General features: G+C 46.2%; 1 protein-coding gene across 2 annotated transcripts in view; it reads right to left on the bottom strand.

The window, feature by feature from the left end:
* GABBR2 (gamma-aminobutyric acid type B receptor subunit 2) overlaps positions 1-27,737 on the bottom strand; it is a 776,613-nt gene that overhangs the window by 41,643 nt on the left and 707,233 nt on the right. For both annotated transcript variants that reach the window (XR_012644212.1, XM_074985985.1), the window contains exon 14: positions 12,874-12,984. Coding sequence is in view for 1 of the 2 variants with exons in the window: in XM_074985985.1 (XP_074842086.1) it covers positions 12,874-12,984 (111 nt within the window). In the remaining variant the exon portion in view is untranslated. The remainder of the gene's footprint in view (positions 1-12,873; positions 12,985-27,737) is intronic.

The following is a 27,737-nucleotide window of genomic DNA, read 5'->3' as shown; positions in this document are numbered from 1 at the left end:
TGGTGGACGTACATGCAAAAAAATTAAATAAAATAAAATACTTCATATGGAATCTGATAAATATCTGTCTTTTTTTGCAATTGGCTGTCAAGATAATTGGGTATTCCATATTAATTTTGCTGGTTGCTATAATTTCTCCAAAAGTCACAGAAAATTTGTAGAAGGGTTTCCCACTACACCAAAAATAAGGCACACAGTTTCTTTTAGTGAAATTGAAGATTATTTCAATGTATAAATGATTTTGCTTGTTAATTCTTGGGAATGAATGGCATTCTCTGAAGGAGAAAGAGATGAGGCTACTCCTTTATTTTAATCTAGAGAAGGTTCATCTGTAACTTCCTGATCATGGGAAATATATGTCCAAACAGAAACCTCCATCTTCTTCATCATCATATAATTAATCATTAATTATAGTAGGGAACTTGTATCCCATTCCTGGATCCATTAATGTAGGATTAAATGTCCTGGATCTAAATGTGCTCCTGAAAGAGGGTGTGTCCAATCTGTAAAACTTGGATCTCGGTGTCCCAGATACTGAAAGACCTCACCAGATAGATGGTGAACAGAAGGCCTGGCCCTGGATGGAAGTTGAGATGGAAGGTCTGGAGCTGACCAATAAGGTCAAGGAATCCACGGTGGCACATCCCAGTCCTGCCAGTTTGACAAGTCCGATATCAGGGTAGAATCAAGGGTATGGCTGCATTCCTTGTAGTCTGTGTCCAATGGAAGTCTCTGAGATTGTGGTCCCAGAGTATTCATCGGATACAGTTGTTCATTTGCTGGCCCACTGACAGGGAAGGGCAAAAGGGGCAGTTTCCCCTGGGCCCAGAGCTCAGGCCACCACTGCTGCTACTTTGGCTGCGGTGGCAACTGGAGTTCTGAGCCCCCTGAAATGCTGTGGCAGTGCTGCTCCAACTATGAGTGGCTGTGAGGGAGTGTGAGGGGGCAGTGGGGTCCAGCGTCACAGTCCATGCAGAGCTAAGAGCTACCTGCCCTTGGCTTTGCCCCTTCCAATGCACAGAGCTGGGCTTCCTGTCACCTTGTCCTGACGCCTGTGGCAGGTGTCGGTGCCACTGCTCATTTGAATATGATCTGAGCCTGAATCTGACAACAAAATGACTGGGGATTTTACAAAGGTCATTATTCTTACCAACAACTAGGAGAAATTATTGTTTCAGGAGAGTCCTAAGTTGTCTTGGATGGTGGTGGTGCTGGGAAACATCCTCGTTGAGACAGCTGAGTTCTGCAGATGCTTGTATGTCTGCTGTATTGGATCTGATGAGTCCCAGACAGGTGTTGAGTCTTTTCATTTTTCTTCCTTGGAAGTGAGTGCCATGGTTTCATGGAAGTTCTAGGCAATGATCATTTGCCTTCCATGTCTGATTACCTTGATACTGGTACTTCCTTTGGTATGGGGTCAGGCAACATGGTTACCAAGTGCTCAGTTTATTTAGAATCGGAGCTTGGTACTGAGGCAGATGACTTATGTTCAAAAATCTTCTTACAGAAGGAAGGCTTGGAGTATGTTCTGCCTCCCCTTTCCAGCTCACAGTGTGAAAGTCCTGCAGACTGAACTACAGAATGGAGAACGGCCTTCAGCTAAGCGCTACAGGGAGCAAGCATGGGAGGCCAAATCCTGACAGACATGACACACATCTCTTAAACCCGGAACAATATATGTTATCTATAAAACCATCACCAAGGGACTGTAACTAATTGTCTAAAGAATCTTGATTTGTAGAAGACTCAAGTCTGTGTCAACAGGTGGAAGGAACTAAGATGGCACCAGTGCTGTACACTCTTTGATAGCCATGCTCTCAGAATGTGCTCAGAGGCTGAAGGTGAGGGAAAAGAAGGATGTGCAAGCAATTGACTAAGCACTGCTCATAGAAAGCTGAACTATTCAATGGCACTGGTTGGTGCATATCCAAAAATGGGACTATGCAGACAAAAACTCAACAAACCACCTGGCATTTCCTAGCTTTTGAGTGGTTTACTCTGCATCCCTAATGATGTCCATTTAACATTTTTGTGTATAGTTAAAAATAGAATATTAAACACCTGCTGTTCATGATCAGACAGTTGGTATTGCCATGACTACAGTGCTCAATACCACTATTCCTGTTATTACAATAATAAAATTACAATACTGGCTTACCGTACTAGGTAATTTCAAACCAGAATCCTGTAACTTTCATGAACACAGTTAGTGGACAGTACATGCTTTGCATCTTCTGACTTTTCAGGATTTCTATCATCTCCCACCACAACCATTACTAATTAGATATTTAATATCAGAGGAGCTTGTTAGTCTTTAAGGTGCTGCAGGACTGCTTGTTAGATATTTAGCATTTTAATTGCAATATGAAAATAACCCTGTCCAAAAATCCTTAGTCTGGGAATACAGCCAACAAACAAAAATGATGCCAGCAATTACTACAATACAATAATGGGCATGAGTTTATAGCTAAGGCAGTTATAAAGAGATTAAAAAAAACCATCAATTATAACTGGAAAACTTACTTGAATAGGCCTGTGGGAGGTGTGGTTTGACCCATCCTCGGCTAAAACTGAGAACAGCATGTTAAATATTCCCTAGCTCAATAGGAAAATACTTCATTCTATGATAACTGAAGGAAAGGAAAAGATTTGAGTGCAAATATGTTTCCTTCATAACTGTATGTTATAATTTGGGGAGTTTATTCCTACTTCCCACTGGCATTTATGACAAAATACTTCCTTTGAAGAGAAAACTTGTCTGTGTTTAGAAGCACAACCAGTTATGGTTAGGGCAGTACAGAAACAGAAGCAAAAGAACTGCCACTGTCCTGCTGACAGGACAGGACAGGACAGGACAGGATGGTCATGATTGTTGTAATGCAGGGGTCAGTAACCCCTGGCATGAATGCCAAGCGTGGCATGCGAGCTGATTTTCATCAGCATGTGAGGCAGGAGCTCATCCCTACCTCTCCTCCCCTATGCAGCCAGGAGCCTACTCAAAGCCATGGCACCTGTGGATCAACAAAAGACCAGCTACCAAGCGCTACCTAAATAAATTAAGATGCAGAGCTTTACCATTTATTAATGAAGCTGTTGTAAGTAGGATTATTAAAGACTGTAAAAAGTATGACCAGCACTCGGACTGTACACAGAGGTCAACAGGTCAAATTTTGGCACTCTACCTCAGCTAAGTTGCTGACCCCTGCTGTAATGTTTCTTGTTTGACAAGTAGAGTGACTATATTCAGTCCAGCAAAGAATCCAAGGGGTTCTATGCCCATGGTACTAACCTGGTGATATGGTGAGACGACCTTGCTCTTCCCTCTCCCAATTTGCCCTCACCATACTGCTTTCTTCCTTCCAAAGTGAAGGTTGAGTTAAATTGGAGAAGAACAGTTAATATTGCAGGAAGCCTGCTCATTCTACAATTCCATCTTTGGAATTAAGATTGGGAGCATGAGTTGTTAGTGAAAGATTCTGAAGTCTGCAATGCACTAAAAATTCCCATGGAAATTGGGTGCCTAGCCTTACGTGCCTCCTGAAAATCCCCCTAACTGCTTATCTGTATAGACAGACACCTAAATCTCTTAAAACTGAGCCCTTTGCTGCCTCTGGTTCAATACCTTCAGAGCTTCTTGATCTTCAGAGCATGTTGCAAGGCCTGTTTTGGACCTACTCTGACAATGTGGGTGTGGGTGTGAAAGGCTGTTTTCATCTTCTTGGTTTGTGGTTTGAGAAGTTCTGTAGCCCCTATTTTGACATATTTACTTGGCCTATTATCTTTATCTATGTTTTTAATTCATAGTATCAGTGCACTTAGAGAGAGACTGTGACTGTACAGATTGGAAAACAACATTTAAATAATCTCTTCTGTAGTTAATGGGGTTTACAGCACTGTACCTGTGAGGAGAATTTGGGCTATTAATATATTCATTGTAAACCAATGAAGGAAAAATGGTACTGTGGGTTTAATAAGGTTTAACTAACAATATTGTTTTTAATAGAATTACAAAATGAGTGGATGACAGGACTGCAGTAGAGGTACTGTAGCTTGAGTGTAGCAAAGCATTTAATGCTGCCTTTCAAAGCTGCACTTGCAAAATCATTTCCAATTACCACGTGATGAGTGCTGTCACACACAGTCCACAGTATGTTGTGATAAATGTCAATGTACTGAGTTGAAAAGGAAATCTGCTGGGGTACTGCAAGAACTAGTGTTAGGTACCAACTTATTTAACATCTCATTATTTTTAATATCTTGTTTAACGTCAATGACCTTGGTGAGGATGTAGAAAACGTCTGTCTTATCTGTCAGTTTCTTTTCCTGAAGAAGGGAATGTCTGTAGACTTACTATGTTTTCAGTGTGTTAGTATAGCCACGTGGTGCCCAGATATAAGAGATACAAGGTGGGTGAGATAATTCCTTTTATTGTACCAACTTCTGTTGGTGAGAGGGAGAAGTTTTTGAACTTTGCAGAACTATTCTTCAGGTCTGGAGAAGGAAACAAGAGTGTCTAAGCTAAATATGGGGAAGGGCAGATTATTAAGTATAAAGGGTTCATACATCCATGCAGAAGACCCCTTAAACTGAAGTGAGCAACTAAAGATTGGCAGGCAGAAGTGTTACTAATTCCACTGTGCCATAAAAATCAGTGTCCCTATGAAATCCATGCAGATCTGTTACACAGATCATGGTTCCTCTCTCATTGATTTGTTGGTGGAAACAGCTGGAACTGTTAATCTCGGTGAACCCTGGACTATGGGGCCTACGGACCAACTTCAGGCAGCAAGAATTCTTCCATAGCCTTTAAAACATAATGTAATAACACTTCTAGTGAGCACAGGTGCTGTGTGCACATGAGATTGGTTTTTTGTCCTGCCTGGATACCTGAGTATGATCTGAACAATTCTTTGCTTATATACCAGTTTGATTGTTGCCTTTGAGAGGCATGTCTGCTTATCCTTTGCCCATGAGATATGAGTAGGAATAAGGAAGAAATATAACGAAGGAGGATCACTATGGACATAAGACAGAAACAGAGAAAAATAACAGAAAAGCTGGCTATTATCCTGCCAAAGGTCAGGCCAGTCAATAACTGGAATTCTATTTTGCTACCGCTTTGGAAACCCTGACTATTAGACCAGGCTATAGTTTTGCACATTTCACTGGTTGTGTATAATTTGTATTGTAATAGCTTCTTGGGGCTGCTGCCATGGATCAGGGCCCTAATGTGCTATCTAGAGACACATAGCAAAAAGCTGGTCTCTACCTCAAAGGCCCTCTGGCTCGTTTCCTTTGGCTGTGATGCTTGGTTAGTTTTTTTTATTTCCTAAAATCAAGACACTGGTACTTTTTGACCTGCAGACATTTCACAGTCTTAAGTCATTGTACAAATGGAACTTTTGTTTTCCATATTTATTGTCTCTCAGTGACTCAAAATTAAATGTGTTTACTTTGCAAGAAATACCAAAGAATTGGCTGAGTTTTTCCCAACAAAATGCTGTTTTAAGCAAAATAAAAACTGATTTTTTTTAAACTTTTCATTACGTGAAACAATTTTTTTTAAAATCAGAAGTGTTTGTTTTCAGTTTTTCACTGAAAAACAAAACCCTTTCCCCAGAAGAATTAGGAAAAAATAAAACATTTCCTGTCAAAAACATTTGGCAGTTTTCAACCAGATCTATGAAACAATAGTTTTTCTACACATCAGCATCTCAATCACGAAATTGAAAGACAAGCTGTGTTCTGTGTTGATATCACCATCAATAATAGATTCCACAGTAAGAACTTTGTTAACTCCTCTCTTGCTGACGTATGAGCCAGAAATGAGTTCAGCTTACTCTCCCAGATCTGTGCCCAAGTACATAGCCAAACAAAAGTTTTGTAAGTGCTTTGTTTTTGCAGTAATGTAGCCAAAAATGACTTAGAATACACAATGGTGGTGAAATTCACCCCTTGTTGGAGACCAAAAAAGACTCAAACTCCCTTAGGCTACATCTACACAGAGAGAAATCTTTGAAATGGCCATGCAAATGGCTATTTCAAAGATCACTAATGAGGCGCCGAAATGCATATTCAGCGCCTCATTAGCATGCCGCTGGCTGCGGTTCTGTGAATTGCTGTGTTTCGCTCCCGTGCGGCTCATACAGACGGGGGTCCTTTCCAAAAGGACCCTGCAACTTCGAAAGGAATAAGGGGATTTTGAAGTGGGCAGGGTCCTTTTGAAAAGGACCCCCATTTGGATGAGCCGCAGGAGAGCAAAATGCAGCAATTTTGAAGAACCGCAGCCGGTGGCATGCTAATGAGGCACTGAATATGCATTTCAGCACCTCATTAGTGATCTTCGAAATAGCCATTTGCATGGCCATTTCAAAGTTTTGTGCCAGTGTAGACACGGCCTTAATGTCCTGAAGAGGGGGTGCTGGTCAAGCAGCTGAATAGGCCTGTGGACAGGAGGCTACATTAACATTCAAAGTTATTCAAATAAAATTTCCACTTCATATCCTAGACTTCCAGGCCACATGGATTATAACAGCTTTTCCTTTCTTTTTTCCTGTGCAGACTCTTTGTTCCCTAGATCTTAATGCTCTTCCCTAACAGCTCTGTAACAACTGAACTGAACTGAACCTGCGATAAGCAAACATGCTTTAGAAAACAGCCACCTACTAAAATTTCACAGTGTTTCTATGATGTTTTCCAAAGGTTGGATTGTGTGACACAGTTAGGCCAAAAGGCTATAGGAGAATAGTAGAAGGGAAATATATTAGCCCCCATTAAATTTAAGGTCCCTGGTTCCAGGGTAAGCGACAAGAGACTAATCTAGAGTTAGCAGGAATTTGTCAGGATTAATCAGGGCAATCAATCCATTTAAAGCACCTGGAGCCAACTAAGGGATTTCCAGAGCTAAGCGAGTCAGACTAATCAGAACATCTGGGGCCAATCTGGTTAAAAAAGGGCTCCTCTTCTATTAGCTCAGTGCATGCAAGGAGCTGAGGACAGAAGTTGTTGTGGAGGATCTGGGAGAAGCAAGCACAAGCACGTCTCAGTAAGACCACCCTGCGGGTAAGAAAAGTGCTAGGGAGGGCCACAGGGAAGTGGCCCAGGGAATCATAGCTGTCACATAGCTATTATTGGAGATATCTGTAGGCACCTGTTTTCATAGGGTCGCCAGACTGGAAGCTGAAGAAGGGGGCAGGCTTGGGTTCCATCCAACACCCTCTCCCCATTTAAACAAAGGAAAAGGACTGGTTTTGGTAAAGGTGTTTGTCCTGCCCTTTAAAACTTGACTTGGAGGAGCCACAGAGACTGTGGTATTTGGTTCCTCTCTTTTCCCCATGCTGGACAATGATGTGAGTAACTCAACAATCAGCAAGCTGGCACTGTAGAGAAACTGACTGGAGAGAGGGCTGTGGTGAGCCTCTGAGGCAAGCAGTCTGCCAAGGTTACAGAGGAGCAGGCACGTACACCAGACAAATTCTCAGCCAGTGCAGTACTCAGAGAAATACTTACATGGCTATGTCAGGGAGGCCTGTTGCCTGTGAGGCAAATAGTGTGTTTGGGGATACAGATCTTACATAAACTTTGGACATTCTGGCTGTGTCTACACTAGCCCCAAACTTTGAAATGGCCACGCAAATGGCCATTTCGAAGTTTACTAATGAAGCGCTGAAATGCATATTCAGCGCTTCATTAGCATGCGGGTGACCACGGCACTTTGAAATTGACGTGCTTCACCACCGCACGGCTCGTCCCGATGGGGCTCCTTTTCGAAAGGACCCCGCCTACTTCGAAGTCCCCTTATTCCCATGAGCTGATACGTAGCCTTTGTTTCTCAAATGGGCTTTGTTTCGATAGGTTTTAAAGCAACTTTTCTTCTATTACAGTATAGATTCTGAAAGACAAATGGTTTGATTTATAGCCTAATTCCAAAAGAGACAGGTTACTGTAATCTCCAAGAATAAGCAGCAGAGGGGATATATTTATCGTTAATATTGTTGATGAATGAATATTGAGTGACTGGTTTTGTTGCTAGCATTTTTACAATCAGCTATTTTTAGGATATTTTTGTCAAACTTTGTGACATAATGTCCTCTCAAGACCTTTTCATGCAGGGAAATTCATGGCAATTTGTTCCAAAGTGGTATCAAGCTTTGGATTTTTAATACTTTGTGAGTCAAAGATCTCTGCTAAAATCTGAATATTTTTAAGTTTACTGATTAAATGGCACGCTTTCACACCTAAATAATTGTGACCTAATCTAAGCATGAGTGGATCACGTTGCATGGATCCACAGTAGGCCTTGCACTTGATTTGTGTAAAGACCCTGGCAAAAGGTTCTGCAAGGCAGTGTAAGCAAAGTTTGCAAGTCATAAAAATCAAGGCCAAGAAGCCTCACCTTTTGAGTCAACAGGCCAACTTAGGGAAGAATAACAGTACAGAATTCCAAAAACTAGTCACCTTGAGGAAAGGCAGTCATGACAACCACAACCAGGCCACCGCAGCCTCTGATCAACCTCTCAATTAGTCATTTCACTGTTCTTTCTACTTTCTCCTTCAACATTTCAGTCTTGCTCTCAATGCTCAGCACATATATCTCTTGCAGTTCTTCGATCAGTCTCTCTGAGAGACTCAGGTCCAACTGTGCTTTGTACAGATCCATGCAATGTCTTGTCCATTGCTACACAATCTTCTCCTTGTTCATGAGAACCTCTTCATTCTTGTCTGATCACCAGCTGCTTCGGCTGCCACTTCCTATTAATATTCCTAATCATCATATACACCTTCCTGGTTTTACATTCGCTGTAATACCTCTGTATATGGTCACACTGCTCCTCTAACCATTTCATCTTATCCCTTCTGGCCACTTTCCTTACCTTGTTGCATTTCACCCTATATTGCTGTTCCACCCGCTCGGAAACATACCTTCTGATCTTCAACGTTCTCTTCTCTTGGACCGACTTCAGTGTCTCCTATGTAATCCACTTCTTACTGATCTTCTATTCTTCCGGAACAGTCTGTTTGATTGCTTCTTCTATCGCCATGGCTATCCCTTCGACTCTCTTATCTAGGTCTTTCTCTGTGGCCGCATTCCTAATCTTCTCTTCGAGCGCTGTTCTGTATGCATCCCCTATTTCCTCCTGACCTCGCTTTGCCATGTCTCTTCTTTTCTTAATCTGTGTCTTAAACTTTCACTTGAGTTTCATCGATGTTTGTGATTACTAGACTGTGGTCCTAGTCTATATCTACTCCTTGGAAAGTTTGGCACTACTGTACTGATGTTACCCATCTTCTTATCAAAATCATATCTATCATGTTCCTGAATTTCCCAAAATTCGATCGCAATGTCCATTTCCTACAGTCCTTTTGTTGGAATCTCGTGTGCTCAGTGGCAAACTCTACTAGTTTCTTGTCTCATTTGTTTCTTTCTCCATATCCAAACCTTCCCATGACTCTCTCCTGAACTTTGTTATCTGTTCCAACCTTCACGTTCCAATCTGCTCTGATGATAAACACATCTCTCTTTGGTATCTCCCCACCATTGTCTTTGTCAAGTCATTACAGAATAGCTCAATCTCATCCTCCATACTGTCTGATGTGGGTGCATACATCTGAATGACTGAGATGTTGAACAGTTTTGCTTCGAATCTTGCTACCACCATTCTTGCACTCATCAGTTTGTATCCTAACAATGTTCCTCTAGCTCTTTTGCTAAGAAAGAATCTGACTCCTGCCTCATGCTTCATTTCGTTCCCTCACCAAATGACTCCGTAACTGCACATCTCCCCCAACGTGATCCAATGTATCTCTGCCAGTCCAAGTATATCGCATCGGTATCCCTCCATCTTCTTCCAAAGTAGCTCTAATTTTCCAGTTGCCCACAGTGTTTGGATGTTCCACATTCCAACTGACAGTATATGTGTTAGCCAACTTATTGACCAAAGCCTGATCGCTTGATTGGTGTTGCAGACCTTGTTTATTCAGGCGATGTCTGAGCCAGTGTCTTTTATCATTTAGTCGTACTGGCATCAGATTTCATTCGTATTGTTGTTTCACAGTCAGCACGTCGTCACTCATTTGACCAACCCTCTTCCTTTATCCAGGCTTGGGACTGACTTGGAATGCCCAGAGGCTTCAAGGCAGATTTAAATTGCACATCCAACTGCAGCATATACCTACCATTAGGCCTTGCTCCTAGACCACTTAACACACACACTTCTCTTTACAGATGGTGAATAGGCCCTTTGAAATACATGGGACTATTCACATTGTATAAAGCTGGCCATTTATATAAATCTTTCCTGGATTGGGGCCTAAATTTATGGAGATGGAAATGGCATTTTCATAACAATTTAGAGGAAGAAAGCCACAGCAGCAGCCTCACCAACAGAGCCAGGACAATTCCCTTGCCTCCACTGTGAACGCCCACGCTGTGCAAAGCTTGGACTCCTCAGCCACAGGTGAGTCCACAACTGATGAACCTGTGCAAGCTCGAGATGTCATCATTGGACACGACGGACTACTTACAGTATCCGCAACAACCCAGACCGTATGTTTAAACCATACACTACAGTTGGAGTTGTATGTATTTGTAATTAGATACAAAAGCAGGTTTGCAATTTAGTGTTAACTGTTTGAATTGTCTCTGTCCCACAAGTTATTTGTAGATGAATGTATTAGTGGTGTTCAGTCATCCACATGTAATATGTATGGAATTTTGCTCAGCATTCCAAGCAGTAGTTGTGATAGGCAAGAAAAGATTCAGCAACATTCTCAATAGCCAAATTCACAGTAATCTGTAATTTTTAGTTGACACTTACATTCTTTTTTATTTAAATAGTAATGAAATTCTCATCTGGCCATACAAAACACTATTTTCTGACAAAGGAGCAATGATCATCAGAGCAACATGGTCCATTTTGCTGAACTCACACAGTAATGCCTTGAGTTACGCGAGGGTTGTGTTCCCATGCACCCTCACGGAAACCGAATTTTGCCTAAGTCAGGGGGTGTGTATGGCTTTTTTCCCTGTTGGAATGTATTTTCTGCAGCTGGGGAAGCAGCAGGAGCACCTGGAGCTCCTTTTGAAAGGTAAGTCCTGGGGCTGGGGGTGGGTTAAGCCTGGTGGTGGGCTGGGGCCGTGGGGTTAAGCATGTGGTGGAGCTGAGGTAGGGCCATGCCGGGGGGCAGGGTTTGAGCTAGAGCCATGTGCAGCGGTGGTGAGTCAGGCCACCGTGGGGGTTGAACTGGGTCCACGCACAGGGGGTTTGAGTCAGACCTGTGGGGGGGGGGGGGGTTGAACCAGAGCTGAGCACGGGGGGGGTTTGAATTGGGGCGGGGGGGTGAGCTGGAGCTGCTTGTGGGGGGTTTGAACAGTGGGGGGGGGGCTGAGCAGGAGCTGTATGCGGGGGTGGTGATCTGGAGCCATGCTCAGGCAGTGAGTCGGGGGGTGTGTGGGGGGGTGGAACCAGGAAGTGGGGATTGAGCCGGAGCCACACATGAGAGATGGTGAGGCAGACCCAGAGCTGGGTGTGGGGGTGGGAGGTGAGTGGGGTTGGGGGAGGGGGTGTTGAGCCAGGGCTGGGAGGAGCAGTATTTTGAGTTGCACTTGACTCGTGTTAATGCCAGTTAAGCGCAACTCAAAATCGTTCATTTTGAGAGTTTACTGTGTATGTAGGACAGAACCTCTCTTAGAAAGATACTCTCAGAATCTAGAGCACAAAAATAAATGCTTTCATGTTATCATAAATGCTACGCTCTCAGATATCCTGAGCTACAACAACACTGTACACATCACCCATCATGCACTCTTGGTATTGCGTAGAACATATGAATTATTACAAAGCTAATGGCTTGTCTACAATTGGACCCTAAGGACATGAACTCAGTGCTCTCTTTAGTTACCAGTATGCACTGATTTTAAATGGGAACTGTCTGCAAGTATGAGAGGGCAGAATGTGTCCTATGTTTATTGACTGAAAAAATACCGTGTGTCTCCCCTAAAATCCTAAATTTCAGAAGTAATCTGTTTTCAAATGAGCTGGATCTTAGGCAGGTTTGGCTTAACAGGTTTATTATTCACACAGCATTAGTCAATAACAGTCTGAAATTCAGAAAGAACCAAAACAGTATTGGCAGAGATTTTAGGAAATGCCTAAGTGACTTTCAGTTGGCCTGAGGCCCTTTAAAGTTACATATACAGCACAATTAGACACTATCTGTCCCCTGCCAGCTGACTTAGCTCACAGGACTCAGGCTGTGGGACTGTATAATTGGGATGTAGAGGTTCTGGCTTTGGTTGCACGTGGGACCCTCTCACCTGAAAGAGTACAAGAGCCTCAGCTTTGCTCTGTCCCTAAATTACTTCACTGCAATTAAATAGACCCTCAGCCAGAGTTCCACCAGCTTGAGTCAGCTGGCACAGGGATAGATAGCATTTAAGTGCAGTTAAGACATTCCTTAAATCACTTAGACCCATTTAAAAATTTACCTCAAATGTTGTAAGTAGTTCTAAGTAAAATCTCAAAAATAATCTCATGCTACAATAGCAAATATGTAAAACTAGCACATAAAACACTGGACCCAATCCAATAATTTCAGAGATTTAAAGACAATCGAGATTTTCTCACTCATACTCCCATGCTTTGATTGCAAATTCCTTAGTTTGCATTGTATCTATTAGGCCAAGCTTCATTACTGTGTTTAATAATGTTCTTGTTAATTAACTTACTACCACAACTATTCTAAAAACAATTTATTCCAGGATATTTTATCTTATGTCTATCCATCAGAAAAGTAGTTTTTTTTTTGTTTGTTTGTTTTCTACCAAGGAGTAGCAAGTAGACAGCACTGTTAAGTACACCAAGTAATACTTACCATGAGAAGCCCTTTGTAGGCATAGACAATGCCAAGCCAAATGGTCATGTGAGTGTTTTCACAGTGCTCTAAAATTGGACGAATGGAAATATCTCTGCCTGCAGGGTCCGGCTACAAAGAGAAGAGAAAGTAAAGAATAAAATATTTGAATTAATATTTGACATGTTCATGTACCTCAGAAGCCATTTCTGTCTGTTCCAGTAGTTTGGGAACACATGCCATCTGTGCAGAAAGGCCACCTTGGTGAGAGTTTTGATGGGGTGGTTCCATAAGGCTGCAAAGGAGTTTAGTAAAGAAGAGTGATTAGCGAGGGGAAAGTGATAGGTGGATTCATGCTTACACTGTGACAGCAAAATGGAAAGCAGCAGGAATGTTAGTCATGTGCCCAGTGACTCTGTCTGTTTAACACTGTCAGGCACATTAATCTATTATAGTTTACACAAATGCACAACTATGAATAGTAACAGTGAGGTAGCCATGTTAGTCTGTATCCTAACAAAACAAACCAGCAGTCATGTCGCACTTTAAAGACTAACAAGATAATTTACGAGCTGATGAGCCTTTGTGGGGCAGACCCACAGTATATAGTACAGCATTGTCTCCAGATCTGAAGAAGTGGGTCTGCCCCATGTAAGCTCCTCACCTCTTAAATTATTCTGTTAGTCTTTAAAGTGCTACAGGACTGCGGTTTGTCTCATTAATGTAACTAGGAGAAAAATATCTCAGGCAGTCTGTGTAACTAAGGGGAAATTAAACAACTTGTATCTTTTTGATCTGCACAGCTAATTTGGCAAATACAGTAAAAACAAAGCCTCCTAATGGCTATAGCTCAAACACACAGACATAAAAATAAATATGCTTAAAACCACTTTTCATTTCACCCTACGTTTGTGGCACAGATCAGTGGGCGAGTATGTCATGAGACACTTCGTGGTGTGTTCCCTCCAAGGGGTGTACCTGCCGGACCATCCAGCCCACAAAGGGCCACAAACCTGATGAGGAGAGTTGTGCAAGCAGGCAGCTACAGGGATCTGGAAAGGAGAGAGGTGGGGTGAGGTGGGGAATAGGAGGCAGACAGCCAGCTTGGGGTGGGAGGGCGGCAGCCAGGGGAGAGACATCCTCCTCAAGCCCAGGTTCTGCTGCAGAGGGCAAGTGAGTGAGCTGGGGAGAGCCTTCTCTCCCACTGTGGCCACAGAGCAGCCTGTACCTCAAAGCCTTCATCCCCAGCCCACCGGCAGAGTCCTCACCCCCAGCTGGAGCCCTCATCCTCCACTCCCACTGTCTGCCCAACTTCTGAGTTCCCTGCCAGACTCCGAATCCCTCAGCCCAATCCTCACCACGTATTACCACCACATTAATGCACATAACATTCATTCCACACATGGATGTAAAAAAACAACAGAAGCATTGACTGTGGTATGTTCCAAGCTATTGTTTGTTTTGTTTTCTTGCCCTGAGACAAACCAAGTGTTTGGGTTATTCAATTGCCATTGCACTATGGAAACTGCAGCAAAAACCCAGTGTAGAATATAGCTCATTCTAAAATTTCTGCAGCAAGCTCCCCTTGAGACCAAGTGAAAAGCTCTGTACAAATAATTGCTGCTAGAAACCCTCATGGCTTCCATTCTCTCTCAGAGAAGAGGATAGCGCAGAGGGAACAGGCAATGGTTTAAGGCAGCCTTGCTTCCTTGGGGGTGGGGAGAAATTGTAACAGATACTCATACAAATCACAAGAATTTTTGTATTGCAACTACATGTGGGTGGTGGGGATCACTGGCTGGGGGAAGATGAGCCTCCCCAAACAGCCACAGGTGGCCCTGCCTACACACCTCCCTCAGTCCCTCTCCTGCTTCCTACTCCTCTGTGCCATCCTGGCCCCAGCTGGTGATGGTGCTGCACTGCCCTTCCCCCACCGCCCCAGCCAATCTGAGGCTAAGGAGGGTGGAACTTAGCCTCCTAGGGTTTTGGTGCTCCAGGGCTGTGGCCGTGCTGTGTAAGACTGGGACCACCTGGTGCTGTCTGGCCACCTGGAACTCTGGGGGGAAGGGCTGTGCTGGGGGCACTAGCCTGGGGGAGGAGCCATGGGCCCCAGTGGGAAAGGGGGCTGGGGGTGTGGGGCAGAGGCCAGCAGCTACAGAGGGGCTGAGCTCTGGCAGGCACAGCAAGGGTGGGGCCTCGGGTGGAAGAGACAGGGCCTGGGGGCTAGCCTCCCCAAGCCAACAGTTCACCCACTGCCCACGCAAGTGCAACAGACAATTACAAAGCAAATCTACAGAACTGCCTATCACAAGAATGCATAGCATAGCATCTCATGGGAAATGACTGTTTGTTAATGGTGCCCTTTGTACGTGGACATTATAGGCGCTGTTTTGCAAATTAGACTATACGTTGAACCTCTCTAATCCAGCAACATCTGTGGTTCAGCATGATCTTAGTTAGCTTAGTGTCCGCTGATTGTGGGTGTGGCCAAATTTCCCACGGTCCCATAAAGTTTGTTTGCAGCCACCAGATCTGGCTCTCAGTGTTCTGTGCTGGTATTAAGCTCTAATTTAACCGCTAAATGTCTTCTAAGAGTGCAGTAAGCAGTGGAAATTTTGGCAATGCTGCTAGACAATATTGACTTCCTTTAACACTGGAAGATTTACCCAGTGTTGCTTGGATGCTTAACTCAAATACGTTTTGTTTTTCTTCATTTAAATCATGGGTCTGTGGTGGGGCTGGGGTTGAAGGGTTCAGTATGTGAGCTGCCCTCGAAAGCAAAGACAATCTCAGCCCCTTCTTACCACGGCAGCTAGCAGCCAGGTGAGAAGTGCCCGTCCATGGCGGCTGCAGCTGCAGCAGGCACAGCCAGAAGAGAAGGAGAGACACAAACTCACTCTCTGAAATATATAGTAGATAGACGTCCCTTCCCTCACGTCTGCCCACTGCAGGCCCAATGAGGTTATAGCTGTCCCAGTTCCCATCTCTGGACTGTTGCTACCCCTGAGGTCATCCTGCAGTATAACTCTCTCTTACCAGACTCCTGCCTTTCCATTTTTGTGAGAAAAGAAAAGTTACTCACCGTAGTAACGGTGGTTCTTCGAGATGTGTCCCCGTGGGTGCTCCACAATAGGTGTCGGGCTTGCCCGGCGCTGCAGATCGGATCTTCCAAGCAGTTTCTGCCGGACCGCGCATGCGCCGGTGCGCGCCGCTCCCTTGCGCGCTCCTGGCCATGTGCGCGATCCAGTCCCCGCCAGTTCCTCGACCAACCGCCTCGGGTGCCCCTGCAAAACACTAACAGAGATCCGAAGCGGGGAGGATGGGCGGGTAGTGGAGCACCCACGGGGACACATCTCGAAGAACCACCGTTACTACGGTGAGTAACTTTTCTTTCTTCTTCGAGTGTCCCCGTGGGTGCTCCACAATAGGTGACTACCCAGCAGTAACCCAAGATAGGAGGTGGGTAATCGGATTATGTGCAGCTTGTCCCCGAGAGGACCGCTGCAGAGAGACGGGTATCCTCTTGGAATACCCTGTGAAGGGCGTAATGTTTGGCGAAGGTGTCGTAGGATGACCAGGTCGCCGCTCTGCAAATGTCTTTTAACGCAACGCCCTTGAAAAAGGTTGTTGATGCCGCCACCGCCCTAGTGGAATGAGCCCTGGGAGTGGCCGATAAAGGAGCCTTTTTGATCTCGTAGCACATATTTTATGCAGGATACAACGTGCTGTGAGATGCTCTGCGAGGAGAGACCTTCTCCTTTCGATTTGGGAGCGAGGGAGACTAGGAGTCTATCCGTTTTCCGGAAGGACTTGGTCCTGTCTATGTAGAAGGCTAGCGCCCTCCTCACGTCCAGGAGGTGTAGGCGCGCCTCTTCGTTGGAGTTATGAGGCTTTGGATAAAACGAGGGTAGAACAATAGGTTAGTTAATGTGAAACTCGGAAGAAACTTTGGGAACAAAGGCTGGATGCAGCCGTATGGTTACCACCTCCTTGGAAAAAACAGTGCAGGGTGGCGTTGCCATGACTGCCGCGAGCTCGCTCACCCTACGAGCTGACGTAATTGCAAGAAGAAAGGTTGTCTGTACTGTAAGGAGGCGGAGGGAACCGTGGCCAAGGGCTCGAACGGTGGTCCCATTAGCGTGGTAAGCACCAGGTCCAAGTTCCACGAAGGTGGAATCGGTTTCCGAGGGGGGTATAGGTTTACCAACCCTTTGAGGAACCTGGTAACCATAGGGTGGGCGAACACCGTGTGCCCTTCCTCCTCATGTCTGAACGCCTAGATGGCGGCAAGGTGGACCTTCAACGAGGATAGCGAGAGTCCTCCTCTCTTGAGGTCCAGTAAATACTCTAGTATTGTAGGTATAGGCACCGAAAGGGGGGCCAGCTGTTTGGTAGAACACCAAGCCGTGAAGCGAGTCCATTTTTGCTTGTAGGTCTTCCTGGTGGAAGTCCTCCTGCTACTTTCTAGGACTTGCTGTACTTCCACTGTGCATGTGCTCTCTAGGGAGCTGAGCCATGGATTAACCACGCTTGCAGTTGCAGGCCTTGGGGGTGTGGGTGCACTACGGACCCCTGGGCTAGCGTGAGCAGATCCGGCACCACCGGAAGAGGCATCGGTGGACGGTCCAACATGCGCAGGAGTAGGGGGAACCAGTGTTGTCGATCCCACGTTGGGACTATCAGGATCATCCGGGCCCGTTCCCTCCTGGCTTTCTGCAAGACTTTGTGGATCAGCACTGTGGGAGGAAACGCATAAAGCAGGGGGCTCCTCCACGGGATCGCGAACGCGTCCCCCAGAGACCCCCATCCCAGTCCTGCCCTGTAACCTGGCATTCTGTACTACGAACGTCGCCGCTGCCATGTGGCCCAGCAGCTGCAAGCACGTCAAGACCGGCACCGTAGGGCTGAAGGTGATGACCTGCACGAGGGAACCGATGGCCCGAAAGCGAGCCTCTGGTAGATACACTCTCGCTGTAACCGAGTTTATGCGCGCCCCTATGAACTCTATGTCCTGTGTGGGGTCTATTTTTGATTTTGCCAGATTGATAACCACGCCGAGCGAAGAGAACGTGTTTGCTGTGAGGCGTATCATGCGCAGAACCTCCCCCTTCGAGGCCCCTTTGAGCAGGCAGTCGTCCAGATACAGGAAAATAAATACCCCCTGTCTGTGCAGGTAGGCTGACACCACTGCCAAGGTCTTGGTGAAGACTCTGGGGGCCGAGGAGAGGCCAAACGGTAGGACCTTGTATTGGAAGTGTTAGTTGCCTACCATGAACCGGAGGAATCGCCGGTGAGCCGGATGGATAGTTATGTGGAAGTACGCGTCTTGTAAATCGAGGGCTGTGAACCAGTCTCCATCGTCCAGTGCTGTAAGGATGGAGGCGATTGTGGTCAAACTTGTGGCCTTTGGCCCCGCCCCGAGGACGCACGGCTCTGTTGTGAACGTCGCCTGGGAGTTCTGTACTGCTGGTGCTGTTGATGTCGCCCTTGCTTGTAACCCCTGTGGTACTGGGGGCGCTGTTGCTGGTACTGGTACCGTCTTTGTTGAGGGTAGTACCTTTTCTTTGTGTATGGAGGGGTGTAAATCCCCAGGGTCCTGAGTGTGGCTCTTGAATTTTTACTGGAATGAAGGACCGAATTAGTTGATTCAGCAAACAGCTTCTGCGAGTCGAAGGGAAGGTCAACTATCTTCGCCTGCAGATCCCTCGGTATACCCGAAGTCTGGAGCCAGGACTCCCTTCGCATCACCACTGCCGTTGCTGTGGAACGTACTGCTGTGTCCGCAACGTCCAGGGCGATCTGAACTCCCGTCCTCGAGGCCGCGTAGCCTTCTTGCACTATGGCCTTGAGCACCGGCTTTTTGTCCCCTGGAAGCGAGTCCATGAGGGAGGTTAACCTGGAATAGTTGTCGAAATTATGGTTCGCTAAGTGCGCTGCGTAATTTGCCATTCGCAACGTTAAAGTGGAGGAGGAGTAGACCTTTCTGTCGAACAGCTCTAGCTTCTTGGCATCTTTGTCCGTTCCCCCTGTCCTGAATTGAGATGTCTTTGGTCTTTATTGCGACGACTCCACCACCAAGGAATTTGGCTGTGGGTGGCTGAACAGGAACTCCATGCCCTTCACCGGCACGAAGTATTTCTTATCCGCTCTCTTTTGGACAGGCGGAATAGTCACAGGGGTCTGCCATATTGTAGTGGCGGACTCTAAGATCGCTTCATTAAGCGGTATTGCTACTCTGGAGGAGGCCGGAGGTCTCAAATTTTTGAGGAGCTTATGGTGTTTCTCTTGCACCTCTGCTGTCTGGATGCCTTGCGTGAAGGCCACCCTCTTAAACAGCTCTTGAAACTGTTTGAGATCGTCCGGAGGATGGACGTCCCCCGGGGCCGTAGCCTCGTCCGGGGAGGAGAGCGAGGAACCGCTGGGGTACGTCTCTCTGGACCCTTCCAGTTCCTGGTGGCGATGGTACACCCTCTCGCTAGAGGTTTGCGAGGGAACATCTCGGGGTTCCATAACCAGTCCCCCCTGAGATGCTTGAGTCTCTGTCCCCGGTCGCAATTGCCCTCGGGGGTACGAGATCGTCTGTGGGGATCTTCCCCTAGTAGATTGCCGATGGTGTCTATGCCCCGCGTGGTAGGGGCGACCATGGCAGTATAGGCACTGTTCTTGGGAAGGTGACCTAGACCACTCCCTTGGTGCATACCCTCTGCGTCTGGGGGAGGGAGATCGTCGAGACACTGGAGAGAGCGATTTTGCATAATAGTCCAGCGGTTCAAGCCCCAGGAAGGGTGAAGGTGGTCCCAGCCAGGGTGAGGCTGGTTGCAAAAATGGAGAAGGGGGCTCCGGGTAGGCTAGGGGGGACCCCTGCCTTCTGGTTGGAGTCTGCAACATAAGCGGAGGGCTGTGAGAAAGCAACTCCACAGCCCTGTGCGGAGAGGGGCTGCAATGCCTCCTCTTGTGTGCAGCCTTCCCCCTCCCTTGAGGAGGTAACTCCGCCCCCTGACGCACAGGGGATCCCGGCCCCGTCCGCACCGTGCTCGGCACACTTGAAGGCGGTGCCGCACGTGCGGTGTCCTTCGGTGCCTGCAGGCTACGTGCCTGCGCGCTCTGCACCGCCGGTTCCCCGGGGGTTGGTGCCGCTGCCTGCGGTGCCGCTGGTACCGGCGCTTGTTTAGCCGCCGCCCTGCCTGCGGTGCGGGGCGGCTGGCTGATTATCGGAGGCTGAGCCGCTTCCACGTGGCTCTCCGTGCCGCCGCCGATCAGCTGTTGCTGCGGCTGGGGGCTGCGCGCTCCTCCCGTCCCGCTCGCTGTTGCTGCCGGCAGGGATCGGGTTGGGGAGACTTTCCTCCGTTTTTGCGCTGATGGAGTGAGGGAGGCAGCTTTCCTTTTATGGGCCCCGGAGGGTCCCTCCTGCTGCGGCCGCTCCAGCACGTCTGGCTGGAGGGCCTTATCAAAAAGCAGCATTTTAAGCCGCATCTCCCTGTCTCTCCTTAATCGCCTCTCGGCAGGACTCACATTTTTTAAATCCTGAAGAGGACATTGTTGGTGAGTCTTTCAGTTGTTAAGCGGGTACTTAGCACCTTCCCTGTGCTGTTTTCCCCGTCCGATGGCCTGCCTCAGCAGGAGGGCTGATGGCCCGATGCTCCTGGCCTCCGGCGCTTGTTACTGGGACTGGATTGAAGCTGTCCCGCTTGTAGTTTGTTTGTTGTTTTTTTTGTTTGTTTTTTTTTTTTTTGAAAAATAACAACTGGCTAACTTGCAGTAGCCTAAGTACTTGAAAATCTTTAAAGAAAAACAGTTAAAGTAATTGAATACGCTCCTTGGCCTTAGCCTAGTTCGGATTCCGTCTGCAGCTGACGGCGGTGAAGAGGAACTGGTGGGGACCGGATCGCGCACATGGCCAGGAGTGCGCAAGGGAGCGGTGCGCGCCGGCGCATGCGCGGTCCGGCAGAAACTGCTTGGAAGATCCGATCTGCGGCGCCGGGCAAGCCCGACACCTATTGTGGAGCACCCACGGGGACACTCGAAGAAGAACAATCACATTCCAGGCACATCCCATTAACACGGCATGATCAAACTCTGGCCTTGCTTTTAGTGATGATAAGAGGAAGATGCATACCAAATTTTGTGGTACCTAGCTCTTACCATGAAGGGGGAAGTTCTTGAATAAACAGACTCATGGATGGACAGAAACAAATGCATATGCCTAAAATATATTGTTTGAGGATGTATCCAAAGGATCATTGAAATGCAGCTCTGGGTACTAAGTTATTCCTCTTAGAGGATGTGGCTACATTCAAATGTATTTCAAATGCAAGTTCTGGTCTGTTATTAGTGCTGGAGAGAATGCATGGGTTCTTTACTCAAAAAAAAAAAAGCCACCAAAAATTATATCAAGTGCTAAAATATTTTAAAATTCTACCAGAGTAGAATAAATCATTTCCTTAATGGAAACAGTGCCAACATTACACTAAAATGGGTCTGTAATGGACTTTATTGGTTCAGAAGTAAATGTGGCTTTTCTGCAATTCTGAGCTTGATCCTACACGAACAGGCAAAGCTCTCCCTGAAAAGGCAGCCCAATCTTGGGAGGTGCTTCAGTGGGAACTAAGGATACTCAGTACCTTGCATGATCAGGCCCAAGAGCAATATCAAAGTTAGGAAAGTTTCTATCTTTGAGAAAGGAATGAGGGGTCCTGTGGCACCTTATAGACTAACAGAAATGTGTGAGCATAAGCTTTCGTGGGCAAAGACCCACTTCGTCAGATGCAGGTGTGTACGAGTTGTCTGTGGTCCTAACCAGGTTGCAAGTACTTTGCTGTGTCTGGATTTTGATGTTTAATTTTTCAATGCTATGGAATGCTACTCCTGCTTCACTGTTTCCATTGCCTTTTGGCTGACATACTGATTTTTTGCATGAATTTACCAATCCTGGTTAAAAGCTAGACACACACAAATAGAATATGCTCTTTTCTGACATCCAAACAATTTTTTAAAAATCCATAATTGCAACTGAACACAGCACTTCACTGACCTCACTAACGAATCGCCATTTGTGCACTTTGCTATTGCTGGACAGGTTGGCTGTAGAGAAGATGACAGCTTAAAATCTACCAAGGATTGCGTATGTACTGGAATTCTGCCCTTTCCTTTTATAGAAAGCAATTGAAATGGCCTTCATATGTCATCAGCAAAAGCCTGAAGACCTCCAGTCTGTGATTAGGCTGAAGCTTTCCTACTTCCTTTGAAACCTAATAAGGTTTCTGATGCTGGTATCAGTTTTTGCAGCGCATTCAGCAGCTCAACAAAAACAGATTATTCTGTTAACTTCACATTTGACTCGCACATCATCCCCAATCAAATGCTTACTCTACCCTGTGCCGAACCTGCTGAGTCCAGAGAAAGGCTTTCCAACACCAATAAACCATTTATCTGTGAAATTATCAGAGCCCTCTTGGATGCACGTGTTACTATTAATAGGGGAGCTGCCGCCACTGCTGTTTTTCAGTTGCCCAACACTCCCCCTTACAAACGTCCTCCAGACTGTTTTAGACTTCTAGTGCCTGGAGTGTTTGCAGCAGATTTTTGACATTTGGCAGGGCCCCTACCTGAGGCAGAACAGGCACCAAATATGAGAGTCTGTCATGGACACAGTTCCAATCCAGGAGAGGCTGAATATAAACCTTGCGGATTTGGCTTAGCCATTGCTAGAAAGGCTCAGAACATTGCAAAGACCCAGAGCCAAGGAAAATCCAAGATGACCAATGGGTAAAAACTTGGCCAAGGGGTGTGACAGTAACTCTGGTACCTCAAACGACAGCACTAGCAACTCCATATGGAAACGTATGAATATTTCCCAAAAAGGGACTGACAGAAAACATGTTGGACGCTGCTTAATAGCTGGTCAATGCCTACAGTAGCCAGAAGAAACTGGCTGTATTCTCTATGTATCCCTGGGTTGGGGAGTATAAGAATACAGGCCCAATTGTCAGTGTTTTCCAGAAAGGTCAGTGTTCACCCACTAGTGCCTCAGGCAGGCAGTAAGTGAAGATGACCACAAATTTAACCCAACAATTCTCTATACATTTTCTATGCTGATCTGCTTCCTTGAGTGACCTGTGGGGTGGGAGGCTGGGAAGGCTGAGGCGAGGTAATGCAGCCAACACCGAGTGTTTTGAGCCATTTACACTAAGCAGTCAGGTCACTGGGTCCACACCAAGTGATTCCGTGAAGAGTCTACGGAGTGAGTGATTCCTTTGGTTTCGCTGGCCTTCCCTCAGCATCCTTACACCTGTCACACTAGACAAGACCTGCTCAGAGACAGGGTGACCGGCTGTTCTGTTTTTAAAGAGACAATCCTGTATTTAAGCCCTCCAATTTCTTTGTATAAAAGCTCAAATTGTCCCCTATTTTCTGTCCGCCCCCCCCCCCCCCCGCAGTACGGGTGGGCTCTGCTGCCGGTTGGATCTCTGCTCGCCAGCCATCTGCCCAGCAGTGGTAACTGGAGGAGTCCAGGGGCCGATGATGGGGGAGGACATGCAAACCTGGTGGTGAGGCAAGAGGCAGTGTATGGTGGGCTGGCTGCTCCCCCTGCCAGTCTGTCGGTGCAGTCCCTGCTATGTGCTGGCTCTGGGCCAGCAGGGCCCCATCCTGTCCTGTTTGTGGCTGGCACTGGCTGGGAGCTGCAGTGGCTGGCAAGCATGGGTGGGTGCTTGGTGGCAGCCCACTATGTGTCCTCTCTGCTGCCCACCATTGTCCCTTTACAGGCTTCTCCTCTTGCTGTCCTCTCCCAGCTTTGTTCCAGTGCTGCATGGAGAACCAGACTCTGGTCGGAGCACTCAGTTTGCCAGCAAGCATGGTGATCAGACTCCTTCCTCCCCCAGCTGCCTCTGGCTGGGCCAGCACCCCAGGAAAGCCCTAGACTTTCCAGCCAGGGAAGCTGGTCAGAAGGAGCCAAGGCCTGCATGTGCACATGGTGGGCATGGGGAAGCCCCTCCGTCCCTCAGCTAAACTCTGGAGTAGTGGAGATGCGGGGAAAGCAATTTACAGCCTGTTCATGCTTTGAACCTGTAGGGCCCCCAGCAGCCCCAAGGAAGGGGCTTATCACCCTCTTCACTCATGATTCTCACCAGCACTGGGTCCTGCCCCCAAGGTGCACAGGGCTTCTCCATTGCCTGGGTACCCTCCTTGGCTGAGCCACCTCTCTGGCTGTGTTCACCGAAGCCCCTGCAATTAGGCTCCCTGGGCCCTGCCCATGCTGTAGCCAGTAGACAGGAGGTATCTGGATTATGTTAGTAGCCAGCAGCAGTCTGGAGGTGTTAGCGCCCTTTCAACCCTATGCAGGCAGGAAGGGCCAAGCTGCTTTCAGCCACTTGGAATTGAGAGATGGAAAGGGGGAAGAGAAGAGGTCTGCAAAGACACGTCATGCCATTCCTCCTCCTCCTCTGCAGCTTGAAGCAGCTCCTTCTCTAGTAAGTCTTCCTGATGTATGGCTTATTGATGTCTATAAGTAAACATAAGACGAGTGCTGGGTAAGCTCAAACACATGTCTCACCAACAAAAGTTTGTCCAATAAAATTGTGACATCACCCACCTTGTCCAATTCTAGTCATTTTACAAAATAACACCCTGGGAAAACATCCAGGCTTAGACTGTTAATTGGTCTTCACAATCTCATTCCACCATGTATTTTATTTCTCTTCTCCCTAGGTGTATATAGCTCTATTACAGCTGTAAAGCAGCACAGTCAGTGCTGCTGTGGCATGAACGATCCAGCGTGGACATTTAAAAGTTGGCATGTTTAGGAGTCATAGGGAACCCACATGTGGAGTTTTTTTTAATTAGAAAAATCAACATTTTACTAAATCAGACCTCCTTTAGTTCTTTCTGAATCCCAGTCTTTTGCAAGACTAATTAGAGTCAGTATTTCACTCTGCATTTTATGAAAGCAAGAATGTTTTCTACATAAAAACAGAAATGCTTTTAATATGCAAAGTATTGTGGCCATGTTCTTGATTATACAAAGAAGATGGGATTAGAAATAACAAATGCTGTGCACTTTTCAATTAGCAGAAAACTTAAGGACATTTTTAGTTTAAACATCTCTGTTATGAAAAGAGCCTGATTTGCTGTGAAATTGGTCTTCTCTCTTTACCAAGGTACTGTAAAGTCATTGTGTTTATTAATGCAAAATAATGGACAGATTACTAAACTCAGGTGACGAATCAAGAATATTTTTCAACTTTTGATGTTTATGGGAAGTACTGTAGAAAAAAGAATGGTGATCTTTGTTTAAGTTTGGAATCTGTCGTCAAAAATATAATAAGACATCTGTGATCTACAGAAGCTCAACTGGGTATAAAAGAATTATTGTGCTTTAACATGTGTGACAGATTGACAATATTCTGAAGTACTCGATGAACCCTAAGACATGACAATAAACTTTACTGAAGTAGAGTTCTTGCCTTTGGGGATTGTTGAATTAAAATTGCAGTCAGGTATGTGTTATTGTGGCCTTGTATATACCTACTTGGTAGGGAAGGGGATGCTAATATACTACTTCCTTTATGCCCTTTTAATTCCCTCCCAGCTCGTCCCCCTGGGGAGATTTGCATATACTAGTTCAAAGTGGATTCTACAGGGGCCAAAAGAAAAAGGGTTTGGAAAAGTAACCTGGTTTTAAACTGTCTTATGTACTTCATCCTGATGCAGCAAATGGACAGGACCCTAGTCCACAGAGGGTGCCAATCCTTAGGGAAGTGCTGGAAGGACTGGGCCTACCAAGATCCCATAGGCCTGGATTCATGTTTTGAGCTGAAGCTGTGATGAACTTGTAATTACAAGGAATCCCCAGGGATGGAGAAAGGGTGGGAATTCATGTTATGGTTGGGAATGATCGCTAGTGTGTGTGCAGGTTCTTCTGTTGTTCTTAATAGTTTCTCTGTTGTGCTTTTACCTCAAGGATAAAATAGGTGTGCATAGGAAGAACAATGTGGTGAGTTAAAGCTGTTGCCAATCACTCTGTTATCAGTTCTGAAGAGGAAGCAAGCAGGCGTATAGGAAGTTAGGAAATTGTGTAGCCAAGAAATACTCTGCTCAGAAGAGAGGGAGGTGTGAGAAACTGAGAAACTGGACACCTTACTGGAGCACTAAAGGAAATATGGGTGAAGTTGCCCTGAACTGTGAGAGGACCATGACACGTCCTCTTGATGTCAATAGTTAAACAGTGAAATGCATGAGACTTCAACACAGTGTCCCAATGAAAGTGCTGGAAGCTCCAGCCATTGGTGTTTTAAAACTGAATTGGATTACATACTACAAAATATATGCTAGGAAGCAATCATGTATGGCAGATGTCATTGCAGAGCCTTTGGCCATTACCTTTGAAAACATGTCTCAGATGATTGGAAAAATGTAGTGTCCTTCTTTAAAAAAGGGAAGAGGGACAAGCCAAGGATCTACAGACCAGTCAGCCTCACCTCAGTCCCTGGAAAAATCATGGAGGGGATCCTCAACAAATCCATTTTGAAACACTTGGAAGAGAAAAAAGTGCTCAGGAATAGTCAAGGTGGATTCACCATGGGTAAGTCATGCTTGACCAACCTGATTGCCCGCTATGATGAGGTAACTGGCTCTGTGGACATGGAGAAGGCAGTCATGTGATATACTTTGACTTTAGCAAAGCTTTTATTACAGTCTACCATGTAATTCTTGCCAGCAAGGAAGTATGTATTGAATAAATGGACTGCAAGGTGGATAGAAAGCTGTCTAGATGGTTGGGCTCAATGGCAGTGATCAACGGCTCAACGTCTGGTGGGCAGTCGGTTTCAAGTGGAGTGCCCCGAGGATTGGCTCTAGGGCCAGTTTTGTTCAGCACTTGGATGAGGGAATGGCTTACACCCTGGACAAGTTTGCAGATGACACTAAGTTAGAAGGAGAGGTAGACATTGGAGGACAGAGTCCAGAGTGACCTAGACAAAATGGAGGATTGGGCCGAAAGAAATCTGATAAGGTTCAACAAGGACAAGTGCAGAGTCCTGCACTTGGGGTGGATGAATCCCAAGCACTGTTACAGGTTGGGGGCTGAATGGCTAAACAGCAACTCAGTAGAAAAGGACCTGGGGATTACAGTGTATGAAAAGCTGGATATGAGTCAACAGTGTGCCCTTGTAGGTCAGAAGGCTAATAGCAAATTAGGGGTGCACTTGGAGGAGCATTTCCAGCAGATCTAGAGAAGTGATTATTCCCCTTTATTTGGCACCGGTGAGGCCTCATCTGGAGTATTTTGTCCAGTTTTGAGTGCCCCATTACAGAAAGGATGTGAATGCACTGGAGAGGGTCCAACAGAAGGCAATGAAGCACGTGACCTATACGGAGAGGCTGAGGAACTTGGTCTTATTTAGTCTGGAGAAGAGTAAGTGGGGACTTGATAGCAGCCTTTAACTATCTTAAGTGAGCTTCCAAAGAGGATGGAGAGAAGCTGTTCTCTGTAGTGACAAATGGCAGAATGAGGAGCAATTGTCTCAAGTTGCAGTGGGGAAGGCCTAGGTTGGATATTAGGAAAAAAAACTATTTCACTAGAAGGGTGGTGACACACTGGAGTGGGTTACCCAGGCAGGTGTTGTAATCTCCATCCTTAGAGGTTAAGTATCATCTTGACAAAGTCCTGGATGGGATGATTTAGATGGGGTTGGTCCTGCTTTTGGCAAGGGGTTGGACTTGATGACCTCCTGAGGTCTTTTCCAGTCCTAATCTTCTATGGCCAGGTCTACACGAGACCTGAAAGTCAACTTCAGATACACAATTCTAGCTACAACAATTGCGTAGCTAGAAACGATCTATCAGAAATCGATTTACCTGACTGTCTTCACTAAGGAAGGTTGATGGGA

This window comes from Carettochelys insculpta, chromosome 2 (genome assembly GCF_033958435.1).
Source record: "Carettochelys insculpta isolate YL-2023 chromosome 2, ASM3395843v1, whole genome shotgun sequence".
In the NCBI taxonomy this organism is placed as follows: Eukaryota; Metazoa; Chordata; order Testudines; family Carettochelyidae; genus Carettochelys; species Carettochelys insculpta.
The sequence above is the reverse complement of the archived record's forward strand: the minus strand, read 5'-3'. Positions and strand labels throughout refer to the sequence as shown.